At 42.9% G+C, this 16,151-nt stretch overlaps 1 protein-coding gene across 1 annotated transcript; it reads left to right on the top strand.

Moving 5' to 3' along the window:
• Positions 1-2,284: 2,284 nt before the first annotated feature.
• Positions 2,285-15,747, top strand: ALDOB (aldolase, fructose-bisphosphate B). Its single transcript, XM_059925201.1, has 9 exons — positions 2,285-2,408; positions 6,912-7,033; positions 7,842-8,053; positions 9,092-9,146; positions 10,090-10,250; positions 11,146-11,229; positions 12,104-12,278; positions 12,697-12,896; positions 15,217-15,747. The coding sequence occupies exons 2-9, from the start codon at positions 6,922-6,924 to the stop codon at positions 15,310-15,312; spliced, it is 1,095 nt and encodes a 364-aa protein (XP_059781184.1). The 5' UTR covers positions 2,285-2,408; positions 6,912-6,921; the 3' UTR covers positions 15,313-15,747.
• The last annotated feature ends 404 nt before the right edge of the window (positions 15,748-16,151 follow it).

Here is a 16,151-nt window from a genome sequence, read left to right as displayed (position 1 = left end):
GCATTCGGAGCCCTCTAAATCAGAATTATACGTTCAGATCCAGTTATTTAATGAAATAACTGTACTAAATCCCTAGTCCTATGTTATTTCATTCATCTTCTTAATCAGTTTCTGATGGAGGCATTACTAGCCCATTTTACAGATGGTGAAACTGAGGAGTAAAGAGGTTGGGGGATTCCACAATGTTTCACAGCCTCCAAGTCCACATATCATGATATATCAATTTTGAACATTTTACTGAGTTAAGAGACTTAAAAAACTGCAAGCAGTCTGTGTTGCTCAGGAGTTGCTGTTTCTCTAAGGTTCACTAAGCCTTATCCTTGCTTTACTGAACTTTGAGTTTCAGCTGCACATCAGACCCTGGAAGTGGCCAAATGCTGATGCCATGGGAGCAGCAGCATGCGGCACCACTCAGGGACAGGTGTACTTATGCTCCTCGGACATGCCTGGCCAGTCTGCTGTTCACGTGCACCGATGCTCAGCAGATCAGGGCCCTCTAGGTCTGCCGAGGCAAGTCATTCTTCCCTGATTAATATAGTTTTAACGTCCAAGGTTATAAGCTGCTGGGAGGTGGAGAGGGAAAGAACTAATCTCTGCAATCTGAGGTCACCAAAATGTAAGCAGCTCTGCTTTAGACCACTGACTTGCAGCGAGACAGGCACTCCCTCTACCTGTCCTGTGACTCTAGGCGAGTTACTTAACCTCTCTGAACCAGAGTTTCCTTATCCAGAAAGTGGGGCTAATAAACCTTTCCTCAGAGAGGTGCTGAGATTAGAGATCATATATAAAAAGAACCAGGTGCATCATAGAACTTCAAAAAAGAGCTATTATTATTGTTATTGTTGTAACAAGAATAATTAGTACTAGTAGCCTAAGGAAAATTATTTCTACCATACATTTCTCAGCAGGTAAAATGTTTCAGTTACGGTTCTGACCACCCCAGCCCTGGCCCCCAACAGTGATCACTAACCCCAGGCTCCATTCTTTCATCTGCATCCTCCTCTTATTCCTCCTTTCTCCTTTGACAAAAGTCAAATTTGATGAGATCTCACATGTCCCCAGATCAGTCATCTTGGTCTGATGAATCAAGCACCAGGTGGAGATGGAGAAACCAAAAAGTGTGCCTTGGGGAGGCAGGTAGAGTCAAGAGAGCTGATGGGAACTTCAGCTGGTCTAACGCTCGGTGACCCTTAGGACAGGCCTTGGCCAAACTTCCCCAGACAAATGAGCCTCAGTTTTGTGCTTCAAACATTTCAATTTCCTTCAATAATCACATTCAATGTCTAACACTGTCCACTTTTAGAAGCTGTCTGAGCCTAAACTCTATTTAGACAACCCAGCTCCCTGCTTCTTTTTCCTTCATTTCATTGATATTTCACTCATTATAGTGTTACACTCTATACCATAGAGCACTTTGGTTTTTTAGGGTTTTTTCTCCTATTTTATGGGTTATTCCAAAGGAATGTGTTCCTGAGAATGTATACTTTCCTGTGATCATGGTCATTCCATTATTCTTAGATTCCCCCACTACTTTTATTTGCCTCTTTCATTATTTGCCTCAGGAAGCATACACTATTTTTATTTGCCTTTTCTTGAATTAGATTTTGGTTTAACGCTCAGAGAAAAAACCCTGTAGAATGAACTTGTACCTAGACAGTGCTGTAACTAGGGGAGTTGATGGCTTGCATCAATCACTTTAAATTTTATTCTAGTTTTTACCACCTTTAAAGACAAAAATGTACAGGTTGAGAGAGAATGAGAATAGAGTAAAAGATACTGTGTTCTGACATTAAAAACATCAGGGAGCCCAGCTTGGTTTGGGGGAACTGGGAAGGATCTTTGAATGCCTCCTATATGCAAGTACTTTATAAATTCACTTAATGCTCTTGTGAAATTCAGATCCCACTTTACAGAGGAGGAAACTCAGGCTCAGAGAAGTGAAAAATACTTGACCAAGGTAATGTGTGTAGTAAGTGCTGGAGCTAAGCTAACGTGCTTCCCAGTTTTCCTTGGTGGACTCCAGAGCCCAGTCACCCACTCACTGCGTTACTGATCCTAATCCTCTGTGTCTCCGTTTCCTCACTTGTAAAATGAAGAGTCTGGATTGAGAACTACAAGGTCTCCAGATGTCCCTTACAGCTTTAACATTCTGTGAGTACAGAGAGTGTGTGAGCATGATTAGAAGGATTGGCTGTTTATGAGCCAATCAGAGTTATTGGTTAAACACCTCTCTACCAGGCCAAGGTGGGAAGGGGAGGGTAAAAGTTTAAAAAAACACACACACACACACAAAAACCCTTGGGTGAGAAGTCTATAAAAACTGTGTTCCTGAAGATTCATCCTATTTGGCAGCTGCTGCCTCATCCACAGCTTCTGATAGATCTAAGAGGACTCTCCTCTCTCCAACTGTAAGTAAAAGAACTTCCTTTGTCTCTCAGGACTGCACCAGGGAGTCAGGGGTTAATGATAGCGCTAAGCCTGGCGAGGGGAAAGTTTGCTTTTGTTTTCAGGAAAAATGGGATGGTGGCTGAAAACGTGGTGATCTGCTGAAATGATTGTTTCTCTCCCTACCTCCCCTGGCTCTTTGAGTGGTGGCAAATGCTCAGGATTGATGCCAGTTACCAGTGTTACCTGTAGGAGGGCTCTTCTGAGGCTTTGGCGAAGGAAAAACATCTTGAATACTCCTGTTTGGTTGGGTTCTACTCATGTTTGAGATTCCTGTTCATTTCTACTCCCTCCATAACAACTGCTTATTCCGATGATTTATTTACATATCTATCGCCTTATGTCATTTTCTTCATTCTCTTCCCACACCTAGTAGGACTAGCACTGAAGTTTCTTTGTCACAGAAATGAACTCTTGGCCTGTTTTGCCCTTCGTCTTCACGCACTGCTCAAACGAGAAAATGGAACAGGCATCACCGAGTATAGTCGTCCTTTGATTATGAATTGTCAAACCTTTCCCTTGTTTGATACTTTCTTTAACATTTCCTACTCTGGAGATCCTACAGCTTAAGATATTTGGAATCAAAAGCTGCTGATGTATTTTGGTACATTTGTTCTACTATCTGAAGAATAGGTGAGGATATGTTGCCTTTTAAAATAAACTTCTCTTTACATAGTTACCTAGGGTTCCGTTAGCTAATGTGGATCCAGCAGGGACTCTAGCGCTGCTGCCACCATCACTTTAGCCAAGGCTCATCTGCAGACAACCCAGGCCCACACTAGACCTGAGGTGCTGGGGCAGGGAATGGAGTGTAGTTGCTGTAAACCTAGGAGCTCCTTTGGCTTAGGTGCCAGTTTAGAGGAAAGAGCAACACTCAGGTCTCTTTCTGAGCTGCTCCATGTGTGTTCAAAGGCTCCAGGGATCAGGCTGTTCTAGAGCATCTCACTGTGCTTACCACTGTGGCATCAGATATGAACGAAGCTGTGGGCATCTTCCTGCATCTGTCTATAAAAAAGTGCTGCATGCAGTGCCTGACAATCATGGGCTTTCAGTGAATAAGCCCTTCATGTCTTCTTGAAAATCCATCTGCCTTGTACCTGGAGAAGCAAATGGATTCTCTACTCCCTTATATTTCTCCAGGAGTTAAATATAGGTATTTTACAAATTATTATATTTTCACAGAACCTCTTCAAAGAAGGTAGAAAGAATTATACTATAGGATTTCATCTGTTATTCTGCTAAAGAAGGATTGGGAAAAGAATTCCAAGTCATAAGCCAGTAGGATGTGATTTACAGTCCTGAAACATCACAACTTAGAAGGGGCATCAGACGTATTCTTCCTGGGCCTCAATTTCCTCATCTCTAAAGTTAGCAGGGTTGATACAGATATCTCTGAGATCACTTGTAGCTCTGTTTTTCTGTGGTGGCCCTCTATTCATATATGTTTGTACTCGCAACCTTCTCCCAGATTTGCATATATATCAATATTACCTGTTAATATATTATGTATAGTAAATAATGTAGTATATAAACTTACTCACTGAGAAATCAAACATTACAAAAAATCCATAAAGCGAACTGTGAGTCACCCCACCCTGTTTCATTCCCCAGGAGTAACCTCAGTGTGGTTATTATCTGCTTATATAGACCCATGAACAGTATGTGTGTATACCATTTGTTTAACTAAAAAAAGGGTGATATTATGTATTGCATACTTTTCCGAAACTTGCTTTATTTTTTTACTTAATCATATAATGTGAACAACTTCCTGTCACACTTTTTAAAAAGTTGGCTTGAGACCTCAGTAAGCAGAGGCTTAAGGGCACAGAAATCGTTCTCTATCATTGCCCACTTCCAGCTGGCCTCCTCTCTTCCAGTGGTGAACAGTGGCCTGTGACCCTGTTTTATGATTAACAGGAAAGCAACATTTGTGCTGATGTGGTACAGAACTTTAATCCCTCTGTAGAAGTTTAACTTCTCATAAACAGTATTGGTTCAATTTGACCTTTTCTCTGTTTTTTTTTTTTCTGGTTGAGTCAGCACTCTCAGACTGAAGAAAATAGCTTGGTAGTAAACAGAAATATGGAAGTCCCTTAGGCAATTACTTTTTTAAATTAAAAAAGAGAGAAATACTGATACCTGACATTTTCATAATGCATAATGATAAGCATCTTCATGTTTATCATGCGATTCAGCAAATATATGCTGAGCAACTACAATGAGCAGGGTGCTCACAGGTTACGTGTGATCCATTTGGCAGTGAGACAACCAGAGCAGATATTATAGCCATTTAATCCATAGTAAGCTAAGACTCAGAGAACTTACCACCTTGCCCATGGTCCCAGTGAAGAGGAGGCAGAGCTGGTCCTTGAGCCCAGGTCTGTCTGATCTACTTCTACATGAACGTGTCAGATATTTATGAATTGGTAATGTGATGTGGGGATAATGATCCACAGCCCAAGGATTTTGGGTACTCTGGGGGTGTCATCGAGGACATTAGAGTCATCCAAAGGCCAATTCCTTTCACCAGTCTCACTCTTTACTTGAAAGAGGGAGTACTGCCCTTTATCCCAACTTTGTGCCTTATTAGCTATTTGTCCTTGGACAAATAATTAAACTGTCTTATATTCTTTCCTTATCTATTATATGGCAGAGGGTGGGGGAAGGGGGAAGTCTGACTACCTTTTGAGATTATTGTGAGGAATAAATTTTATAGTGCATGTAAAGCGATTAGCAGAGTGCTTGGCAATAAATGATCATTTGCTATTATTGGGCTATGTTTTCCTTTTGTTTCATTAAGGAGACATCATTATTTTTTTGGTAGTTGTCAATTGCTTTGTGCAAATATCTAAACTGAGAGAGAAAATTTGTACTCTGGCCTGAAGGTTACCAACCTCAGGTTGGCTTTTATCTGCCATGAAGATCTGGTAGTCAGGTCCAAAGCTAACAGTTCCTGACTACAATTTAGGAATTAGTATATAAACAGAAGAAATACTATCTTCAGTTGGCTGGGATGTGAAGGGCCTTGGAAAATCATCTTCTTTAGAAATCATTGCCCACTAGCCTGTCCTGGTACCCCAATGACAGCATCGTGGTTCCATTCCTTGGGGTTAAGTATTGAAGTGAGAGTAGCCACAGTAAGAGCGCCATTAGTTATACCTTCTCAGGAATTAGTTCAGTAGCCATTGACTTCTCATGTCAAGGGACAGAGTTCTGAGAGCCTGCCTTGAAGGGATACAGAAAATGTGAAGACATCAATTTGCCATGAGAAGGAGAACTGGGTGGGGGACTCTGCCTCATCCTAGCTGGGACCTTAGACAAGTCAGTTAACTTCTCAGAGTCTTAGCTTGTTCATTAATTAATGAAGATAATACCTGTCCTGGTTACCTCATTGTTGAATGGATCGAAAGAGAACTGAGGTGTCCCTTGGCTTTCAGAAAGTAGAAAGCAGACACAGGGCATCTACCCTGTGTATGAGTGTATGAGGGGAGAGGAGACTGGGGAAAGGAAGAGGCCACAGAGTTGGATAGGAAATTGCTCAAGATAATCTTTATTACCATTTTTTTTCTTTGATAATCCAACCTATGCAAAACCATTTTTTCTAATATCCAAGGTAAGAGTCCTGTGAGCTTGCATTTTCAAGACTAGCCCAAAGTGGCAGCCGAACAGGAGCAATGATCCCCTTCAGATGACCACTGCTAAGAGCTTGCTTGGGTAGGGGCTCTTTGAGCCAGTCTCTCCTTGCTAAAGCAGTGAAGCTGTGAATTACTGGAGCAGGAATCAACATATGACATCGGCATCCTTAGAGCTAATGGGAATCTCCAGCCCAGAGATGCTTAGGGAAAATCCTCCGCATCTGCCCCAAACGGTCTCATAGGTGGCTGAATATAAGAAAAAGGAGACACACGCCACGCTCTATGTCTCAAAGTTGAAGGGAGGTTAAATTCAAGGGCAAATAGTGGTTTCTCCTCTCAAGCTTGCTGCCTAGAGAATACTCTGGGGGGACTACAGGCTAACAGAGCAAAGTGAGGAATGGCCGCAGAGGCTGAAAGCCTCACTGTCCTGGCCTCAAGCCATCCGAGCCCTGATGGTACCAGGAATCCGTAGAATAAAGAGATAGTCAATTACTGCCATGCCCTCTGTTTGTCAGATATAAGTGGATACTCATTAGCTGGTTCGGTCTCAGGATCAGTGATCCCAAAAGTTTCCTGAAAGGCATTCTTTTCAGGATCACCATGAAATTTGTCATCCCACCTTCATCCATTATAGCTAATCGCAAATACTTAGGCTTAAGGGGGAAAAAACCAAAACAGAACAGACCTCATTTGTTTAGCCAGTTGTGGAAATGGGCCAGAAATGTCAGAGGGGCCTATGGAGCTTTTCTGCACACCTACTGTCTTGGTCATGAGTCCACTTGAGCGACCCACAGTTCCGTTCACAACTAACTCTCCTGCACTCTTTTCCAGCCCTGTCACCATGGCCTACCAATTTCCAGCCCTCACTTCAGAACAGAAGAAGGAGCTCTCAGAAATTGCCCAGCGCATTGTTGCCAATGGGAAGGGGATCCTGGCTGCAGATGAGTCTGTAGGTGAGTGCAAGAAACATCACACAACAACCATACTCTTGATTCTACACTTAGCAAAGGCAACTTGATAATCATATTCTCTTTCCTCTCAGAGAAAGTAAAGGTTTATATACACAGGAGTGGGAGTGGAAGACTCAGTAAGCATAGACCTTTTGCGTCTTGTCATTCCAGAAGGTAGATTTCTGAAGACCAAGCAAACAGGCTCAAGCCCTCCATTTTAAGACCCCCTTGCCAGGGATCATTTGAATCCAAGCTGTAGCAAGGCCAGGAACTCAGTAAGCAGGATGAGACCTCTGCCGCTAATGAGAAGTCAGTGTAAAGTCAGCCAAGGAAGGGCAGTGAGAGCAGGGAAATGTCTACATCAGGAACAGGGCAGAGCTTGTGACTGAGAGCAGCTCAGGATGGCACAAGGGGGAGCTGCAGTAGGCCTGCATGGCCCACCATAAAATTATAGAAGCCAGAGAAGTCAAGAGCCTGCCCTACCCCTCCTTCCACTGTCTGTATATCCAGTCAGATCAGGGCTGGACCAGGGGAGAGCCAGAGAGGCCTGAGGGCCGTGCAGCCCCACTTGGACCCTATGGTGGCTTCCACCCTGACCCTGGCATGCCCAGCCCATGCACTTCCTCATCAGCATCCTGAAAGCAGCAACAGTCTTTCCCTGCGGAGACAAAAAACGAGGCAGGAGCTCTGATGATCTGAATAAAAAAGAGAGTGTTGCTGTCCATCCTGGTGAGGGTCACTAGCTGGCATGGAGGAGGGCGGCAGGGAAGCCCTGGCTTGCTCCTTATGCTGCCTTTACTCGCCCACATAGGCACCATGGGGAGCCGCCTGCAGAGGATCAAGGTGGAGAACACTGAAGAGAACCGCCGGCAGTTCCGCGAAATCCTCTTCACCGTGGATGATTCCGTCAGCCAGAGCATCGGGGGCGTGATCCTTTTCCGTGAGACCCTCTACCAGAAGGACAGCCAGGGAAAGCTGTTCAGAGACATCCTCAAGGAAAAAGGGATTGTGGTGGGAATCAAGGTGAATACATCTCGCTCCCACCTCACCACAGGCACACTCCCAACACAGTGGCTGGGTCAGGGCCAACACGAGGACCACTCTCATCATCTAACTGCTCTTCTCACTCCTTTCCATCATCACCTTCCCACTGAGAACCAGATCCTCTTCTAGACCTTTCCAGTACCCTCTTCCTTCAACCATTTTTCTACAAGGTACTTAATCTCTTTGTGTCTCAATTTTTTCATTTCTAAAATGGGAATAATAGTACCTTCCTCATCAGGTTCTTATAGGGATGAAATGAGTTTGTAAAACGGTTCCTGTCACACCCTTATTATTTAGTTCATGATAGCTATTACTGTTAAAACACTTGCTGTTCTGTTGTAACTGGGTCTTCAAAAACTATGTGAACGTCTCAAGAGTGATCATTAGTATCTGTCAAGTGCTTACAACTCCAAGCACTCATTTACTCCTCCTCACAACCTCTGGAGGTAAACTCAGTTATTATCCCTATTTTAGAGATGAGGTTAGAAAACAGAATTACAAGTAGTATAACTTGCCCACAGCAAGGCAAAATTGGAGCCAGTTCAGGCCCAGACTGTCTACCTCTTGGGCTCATGACCTTAGCCTCTGTTATGCTGAGAGTAGAGGCTGCATCCTTATTCTTTTTATCTCCTGTAATAGCATAGGGCTTGGCATGTGCAGTGCTCAATAAATGTCTCTTGAATAAATGAATGAATAATTTAAAGGAAGTGGCTTTTATATGGCACCTCTGCATCCCAGGTACTATAAGATTACTTCTTACTTTCCAAGCTCCAGCCCTGTGCTTTCTGTACTTTCCCTCCTCTTAGGGTTGACACTCTTACATTGTTCTTTCCAGGTAACTTCCCTTCTGCTATGGACTGAGTTGTGTCTCCTCAATGCCTAATATACAATACCTTCCTAATTCAACTCCTTGGTTTGTGAAAGATGAGAACTAATATGTAGCACCAGGGGCTCTGCTTGTGTTTTACTGGGATACCTGACACCTGCTAGTTACTTGTTAATTATTTATATTCACAGTTAGACCAAGGAGGTGCTCCCCTTGCAGGAACAAACAAGGAAACCACCATTCAAGGTAAGGATATTGCCCACTGATATGAATCATGCCAGTATATGCCAGAAATGAAGGAAGCAAAGAAGTGATTGAGGGAAAACAAAATATGAATCATCACACTGGTTTTAGAGCCACACACCTGTTCTTCAGCCCCAGCTCCTCTATTTAGTAACTGTGTGCCCTCAGGCTAGTCACTTAAATGTTCTGAGTCTCAGTTAAAATGGGATAACAATATCTACTTTGCAGAATAGTTGTGGGGATTAAATTAGACAATGCACATAGAGTGCTTATCACAGTGTCTTGCACAGAGAAGATATTTTATACTTGGGAATATTATTTTAGAAAAATCCAGCAGCAGTAGAGAGGAAAGAGTCCAAGCTGTAGGATCAGACACACTTGGGTTTGAATGCTGCTTCCATCACTTACTGCTTAGATAATTTTGCAAGGTACATCACTGCCCAAGTAGACAAGTATAAACCATAGCATTGGATTAGCTAAGCAGAATTTGAATCCCAGCTCTGTCAAACTTGGTGAAGTTACTTTACCTCTCAGAGCCTCAGTTTCCAAATCTGTAAAATGAATATACAACTATGAAGGTTGTGTAATATGACTATTAGGTCATAACAGTATAACAACTATTAGGTTTGTTATGATTATTAATTGAGATAAGGTGTGCAAAATGCCTAGAATCATGCCTTGGAGCAAAGTAAGTACTAAATAAATATTAGTTCCCTTTATTTTTCTTATCCAATATGTATTATATATCAAAACCATATTTATTAACCCAGGTCTTTTGGCTCAGTACTGGGATGTTCATTTCTTTGCTGGATGTAATGTTTCTTTGCCTAGATGTCTTGGGTCCTCAAGCTGTATGACTGAAAGCTAAGCCAAGGGTGAACTTCACTTTATCAGCAACCCCAGGGGTCAGGGGTGCAAAGAAGCCTTTCTCTCTCATGACTTGCAGGGCTTGATGGCCTTTCTGAACGCTGTGCTCAGTATAAGAAAGATGGCGCTGACTTTGGGAAGTGGCGTGCTGTGCTGAAGATTGACAACCAGTGTCCATCCCACCTTGCTATCCAGGAAAATGCCAACACCCTGGCCCGCTATGCCAGCATCTGTCAGCAGGTGCTTTTCCTTCCCCTTGGGCTAAAATACAGGAAGCGAAAGCTTTCTTCAAAGCCCGTCTTTCTAATTTTACTGTAACCACACATGATCCCCCTCCTTTTCTCTCACCAGTATATCCTGATGGCATTTTTCACTGCTTTTACTAGGTGTAGTAGGGTAAGATTTGGTTCCACAAGTCAACTATGAGTCCAAAAGGCAAATGCCATCAAGTGTAGCCCTCTACCAAAGCACTGTAAGCTGAGTCTTAAAAGCATAGGCTCCTGAGGGCAGGGCATTTGCTTGTCTATGCTCCACCGTGTCCAAGGACATGATCCTCTTAAGTCCCCAGCTCAAGGGTGACAGCTTTGATCTGGTCCCAATTCAAATAATTTCTTGGAGGATGGTAGCTTGATGCTAAAGTTTCCAACATATGTTGAAGTGTCTCTGGGATCCAGGTTAAGTCTGATTTGCTTGTGCGGGTGCTATGCTGAGGTTACCTGAGTTCTGGGTACCTGGAGCCTCCCAGTCAGAATTGTAAACTCTGCTTGAATTCCTTAGTTAACTCATACAAGAGGCATCTTTATTGGTGATTTAAGCTTGACGGCCCTAAAAGGGTGACAGCTAGGTTCTGATTTAGCTAGATTAGTCTCTAGAATAAGATATAGAAATTAAGAAAATAAATTGAATTTATTTTACCCCATTTCCAGGAGAACTTTTTTTCCCTCACTGTTCTTTTTTGGCTAAGCCACAAATGCTTACTAGACATCCCATTAAATTTCATTGCCTTTAAGTCATCTATATGGTATATCTCCATAAGAGCTTCAACCTTGTACCAATTACAACTGTTAAATATCTTCTTAAAGAAAGGATCCTAGTGAACAGAGCTTCATTCTGTCCGCTCCTTTTTCCTTTTTAGAATGGGCTAGTACCCATTGTTGAACCAGAGGTAATTGCTGATGGAGACCATGACATGGAACACTGCCAGTATGTTACTGAGAAGGTAAGTCTTAAATATAAAGGTCCCAATGCCAGTTGAAAAATCTGTTTTAAACAACAGTTGTTACTTAACATATATCTGCTGTTATATATGAGGTATTCTACAGTTAGAATCACTGTGTAGCACTGAGAAGGTAAAGAGGTATTATCAAACCTTGTACATTTTTTGGCACATGGCACACTCCTTATGAAAAACCTCAGGATCTGCGTTACCAAGATTAGGGTTTGAGCATCCACGTTCCCAGCTGTGGGACCTGGGGCAAGTCATATTATCTTTTTGGACCTCAGTTCCATTATGTTTAAACTAAGAAACTTTAAAATAGGCTGAGGTTCCCATGAGACAATATAATTAGAAAGTAATTTTTTCACATGTGACTTTCTAAATTAGCCACAATATATCTGTAAGAAAGTAAGAGAGTCCTCAGTTTCTCCACTTGCAAAATGAGGTGGACTGAAATGAGATCTGAAAGCACTTCTGTCTCTAAAATGTATATTTTTATGATCACTCAGCTTCTATGGGGATGGAGAATGGAGGCCAGTTTACATGTCCCCAACTAACTAAATTAAGGCAGGTTCGACTGACCAAAGGGAGTAATGGGAAGGAAGGAGTGAAGGGCCTCTAGGAAGCAGAGCCACGCTGGTAGTCCACGCAGTGAGCAGTTAGGGGAGGGGCAGCAGGGACAGGCCAGCTTGGCTGTGCTCAGTGGCTATGGTTTGCAGGCATTACCCTGACTGAGCCTAGGGGCTGGTTGGGAAGCTTTGGCCAAATAACGTATGGGAATTCCTTCATCCTTCGTCCCTGCACTGTAGAAGTGTCAAGGTCAGGTAACTCTACAGCTGGCTCTAGGTTTCACCTATTTGGGCCTCTTGTCCTTCAGGTCCTGGCTGCTGTCTACAAGGCCCTGAATGACCATCATGTTTACTTGGAGGGAACCCTGTTGAAGCCCAACATGGTGACTGCTGGACATGCCTCCACCAAGAAGTATACTCCAGAGCAGGTGGCAATGGCCACCGTCACAGCTCTCTACCGTACTGTTCCTGCAGCTGTTCCTGGTAAGGTTTTCTTTCTTCTCTAACTTGAGGTCTTAGTCCTTATTCTTTGAAGGAGTGCCATAAGCATTTGCATTTGTCCAGGAGTAGTCTGCTTCTAGCCATGAAACAGACCTCTGATATCTCACATGCAGCCAGCGCTTCCCCCTCGAACTCCATGAGACCACCTATCCTGAGTCTGTCCAAATGCACACAATCCATTGATTTCCTCAACATTTCACTGCCCTCTTATTTACTAAAGCCCTTCTCTCCTTAGTCCAACTAGCTTCAGCAAAGGCAAACTAATTTCTCCAACCTAGTCCCATGCAAATCAATTGAAGAAAAGATTGAGACATTACATTTCTTTTAGGCTCCTTGCTTGCTTTTTCAAGCAGGGTTACATACTGGGACTAGTGGAGTGGAATGGCTTCTCTCCTTCCAGGCATCTGCTTTTTGTCTGGTGGCATGAGTGAAGAGGATGCTACTCTCAACCTCAATGCTATCAACCTTTGCCCTCTACCAAAGCCCTGGAAACTAAGTTTCTCTTATGGACGGGCCCTGCAGGCCAGTGCACTGGCTGCCTGGGGTGGCAAGGCTGCAAACAAGAAGGCAACCCAGGAGGCTTTTATGAAGCGGGCCCTGGTAAGACGCTACTACCTCTTATCTACTTGATCAAGTGCATACTTGGGGCCTGCTTGCATTGCTTTCTTCAGGCCATGAAGGTATCTCCAGAGAGTGTCTACCATGCATTTTCAAATGTGGCATTAGGGCTGAGTAGGACGGTTAAGGCTGCAGAGAGTTTTGAATTATCTGCACTGGTAGTACAGTTGATGATGGTAGATTGAAGGACAGTTTCCACAGAGACACTTTAGAGGGAAGATGAGAGGGCCAAGGAATGAACCTGGGGCACGTTTTATTTTGGGAAGATGAAGAGGAGAAGCCACCAAGACAAGCAGCAGTACTATATTAAGATGAACCAAGGATTCTGGGAACAAACAGAATGAAGTTTCAAGGGGTCAATAACAATACGCTACAAAGAGGTTAAAAATTAAGGCAGAGAAAAGGCTGATACTGGCATTGAGGGGCGTATCAGTGACCCTCAACAAAACAGGTTCAGTAAAGGAAAGGTGCCCATTCAAGACGCTTGTCAGGAAAAGACACAGAAAGGTTACCAGAAACAATGAGGACAAAAAAGGGTCTTATTTAGCTACTAACATTCCTTTTTGAATACCTACTAGGAGCCAAGTACTGGGGTGAACAAAGCAGACACAGCCACTGCCTTCAGGGAGCTTAGAGTTTAGCCAGATAGGAGAGATTGTCATGTTTAACTGTAAAGCAGAAGGAGCCAGAGGAGAGATTAAGATTAGAAGAGGACAAGGCCTTAGAGGAAACAGTACTGCATGAGACTAAATATTAAATACGGGTGGCAGAGTAGGTCTTAGAAAGGAGGGAGAGATAGGAAAGAAGAAACAGAATGGGTTTGGAATCAGGTCTGTAGAGGTGGAGAGATGCAATGGTTGATCACTGATTATAGGTGAGGGCATCTGTTGAGAATGATAAGGGATTGGAGGTTTCAGTATTTACGGTGGGGAACTTGGAATAGCTGTTGAAGTAGTTGCTAGGAAATTGACCAGAGGTTATGGCCAAGCATCAAGCAAGATGCAGCTGAAATGAGAGTTTGTGGTACATTAACTCAGATCCTGAATGTTCCTAATAGCTCTCTTACGCATGTAGCAAGATTCAGATCAACCTAAATGGGAAAGAGCAGGGTTGAAGAATCAAAGTTTAACAGGGAGATGAAACAGTACCAAAATTTGAGTGATAGCCTTATTCGGCTTGCTGGTGACAGAGGAGACTGGGCAAGGAATCAGGTGTAGCCAGAAGTTTGATGATGAGGCACTAAAGGAAAGGAAGTGTACAGAGAAGCTAAAAAAGTCATCTCAGGGGCATAAGAGAGGTGTGAGATTTTACAGGTAGTGCTTTATCTTGTGATGATGATGGATATGGCCGTGCTGGTGTGTGGCTGATGGGGGTGAAGATATAGCTAATATGATGGAGGGATTATGAAAGTAAGGGTCAGAAGGGTTATCCACACAAAAGAAGGGATGCTGAGTTTATCATCTAGAGCTGTGGTTCTCAAGCTTGAGCATGCATCCGAATCACCTGAAGGGCGTGTTAAAACGCAGGTGGCTGGACCCAGCGACAGAGTTTCTGATTCAGAAGCTCTGGGGTCAAGCTAGAGAATTTCCATTTCTAACAAGCGCTTAAGTCCATGAAACCTAACTTTGAAAATCAGTGTAGATGTAGAAATAAGTCCTGGAGAGATCGGACAATAGCAACAGTGACTTGAGGACGGGGTACTGCTAAGTGGCATTTGAGTATTATTACAGGTTTCATAATTCTTAACTCACCTTCAATTGGAATTTACACAGGGTATCAAATGATATTATGATAACAACTACATAAAAATTACATATTCTTATGGACAAATATAGGTAGAAAAGGGAAAATGTATTAAAAACATTTTTTTTTTTTGCTATAGTAAAGCTTTAGCTGCATCTGCTTGATGCTTGACGTTATGTCTGGTCAGTTTTCTAGCAGACTATCTCAACTATTCCAAGGTTCCCAAACTGGGACTGAAATTTCCATTTCCTTATCACTATATGAGTGAGAAGTTTCTTAACTTGAATTTCTAGTATTGTTGTTGCAATATTGTTAGTACTAAAAAGAAACCTTCTCAGTAACACAAACCTCAGGCTTGCCTGAGAAATGCTCAGAAAAGTGGGATAAAAAAAGGAAGTAACATTTTAGAAGGAAAGGAATGGTATCAGCAGCAATATTTAGCAAAATCACTGTACAGAGAAAACCCACATGAAGGTGAAGCTGGTTTCAAATGAGAAGCAAAGAGGGTCAAGCAGGGGGTTGCTCTAACTCGGTCTCCTCTATCACACTTGTTTTTTAGGCTAACTGCCAGGCAGCCAAAGGACAGTATGTTCACACGGGCTCTTCTGGTGCTGCTTCCACCCAGTCGCTCTTCACAGCCTGCTATACCTACTAGAATCTGAGGCCGACCAGCCAGGCTCTGGCGCTTCTAGGTGTCTTGGTAGGAGGGCAGAAAGGAAACAACAACCTTTCGACTGACCCTGGAAATTAGACAAAATTAGGTTGGAACTACTGGAAACACAATGCATGTTAAATTCTTAGACACAAGGAGAAAAATCAGTTATTGAAACCTAAGTCTGAATATCAAGGATCTGATGAAATTTCACACAGTGATTTCCTTACAGCACTTCCAGCTCCCCATGGCCCACAGTATCCATCTGAAAAAAGAATAAACTTTAAAACAGTATCAGCTCTCCATCCAGATAACCAAATGAAACACCTCATAAGCTGAGTGCAGAGAATTGTGTCTTATTAAACAGTTCTGGAAGTGGTAGGTTATGAAGGAGACTGCTGCAACCAAAAAAGAAATAAAATGTTCTACAAACCTTCAGTTTGTATCAGGTTTTACTTTCTGCTCTTGCTTTCAAAGGGCTCAATATATTTCATTACCTTTGACTCCACAGACGCGACTGATATTAGTGGTCAGGATCCTCAACTTTGGCTACTCATTGGAATAACCAAAATTTAAAAACCCAGATGCTCAGGCCACACTCCAGCCAAGTTTGAGAACTACCAAGCTAAATTTCAAGTTTGAGGGTATTTAGAAATGAGAGCTATTCGTAATGTGAAGCAAGCTACAATGTCAAATGATTTCAAGCAACATATGGAGTGTAATAAAAGAATCACTGTGACTTTGATGCTTGGAGCGTTCCTCTTCAAGTGGCCCAGGTTGGTGACATAGGACTGCATCTTCCTCTGCACATCCAAGCACACTACCTAGTTTTGCAGTAAGAA

Source organism: Balaenoptera ricei, chromosome 6 (genome assembly GCF_028023285.1).
Source record: "Balaenoptera ricei isolate mBalRic1 chromosome 6, mBalRic1.hap2, whole genome shotgun sequence".
Taxonomy (NCBI): Eukaryota; Metazoa; Chordata; class Mammalia; order Artiodactyla; family Balaenopteridae; genus Balaenoptera; species Balaenoptera ricei.
Note: the sequence above shows the minus strand (reverse complement) of the source record. Positions and strands in the feature narration are given on the sequence as shown.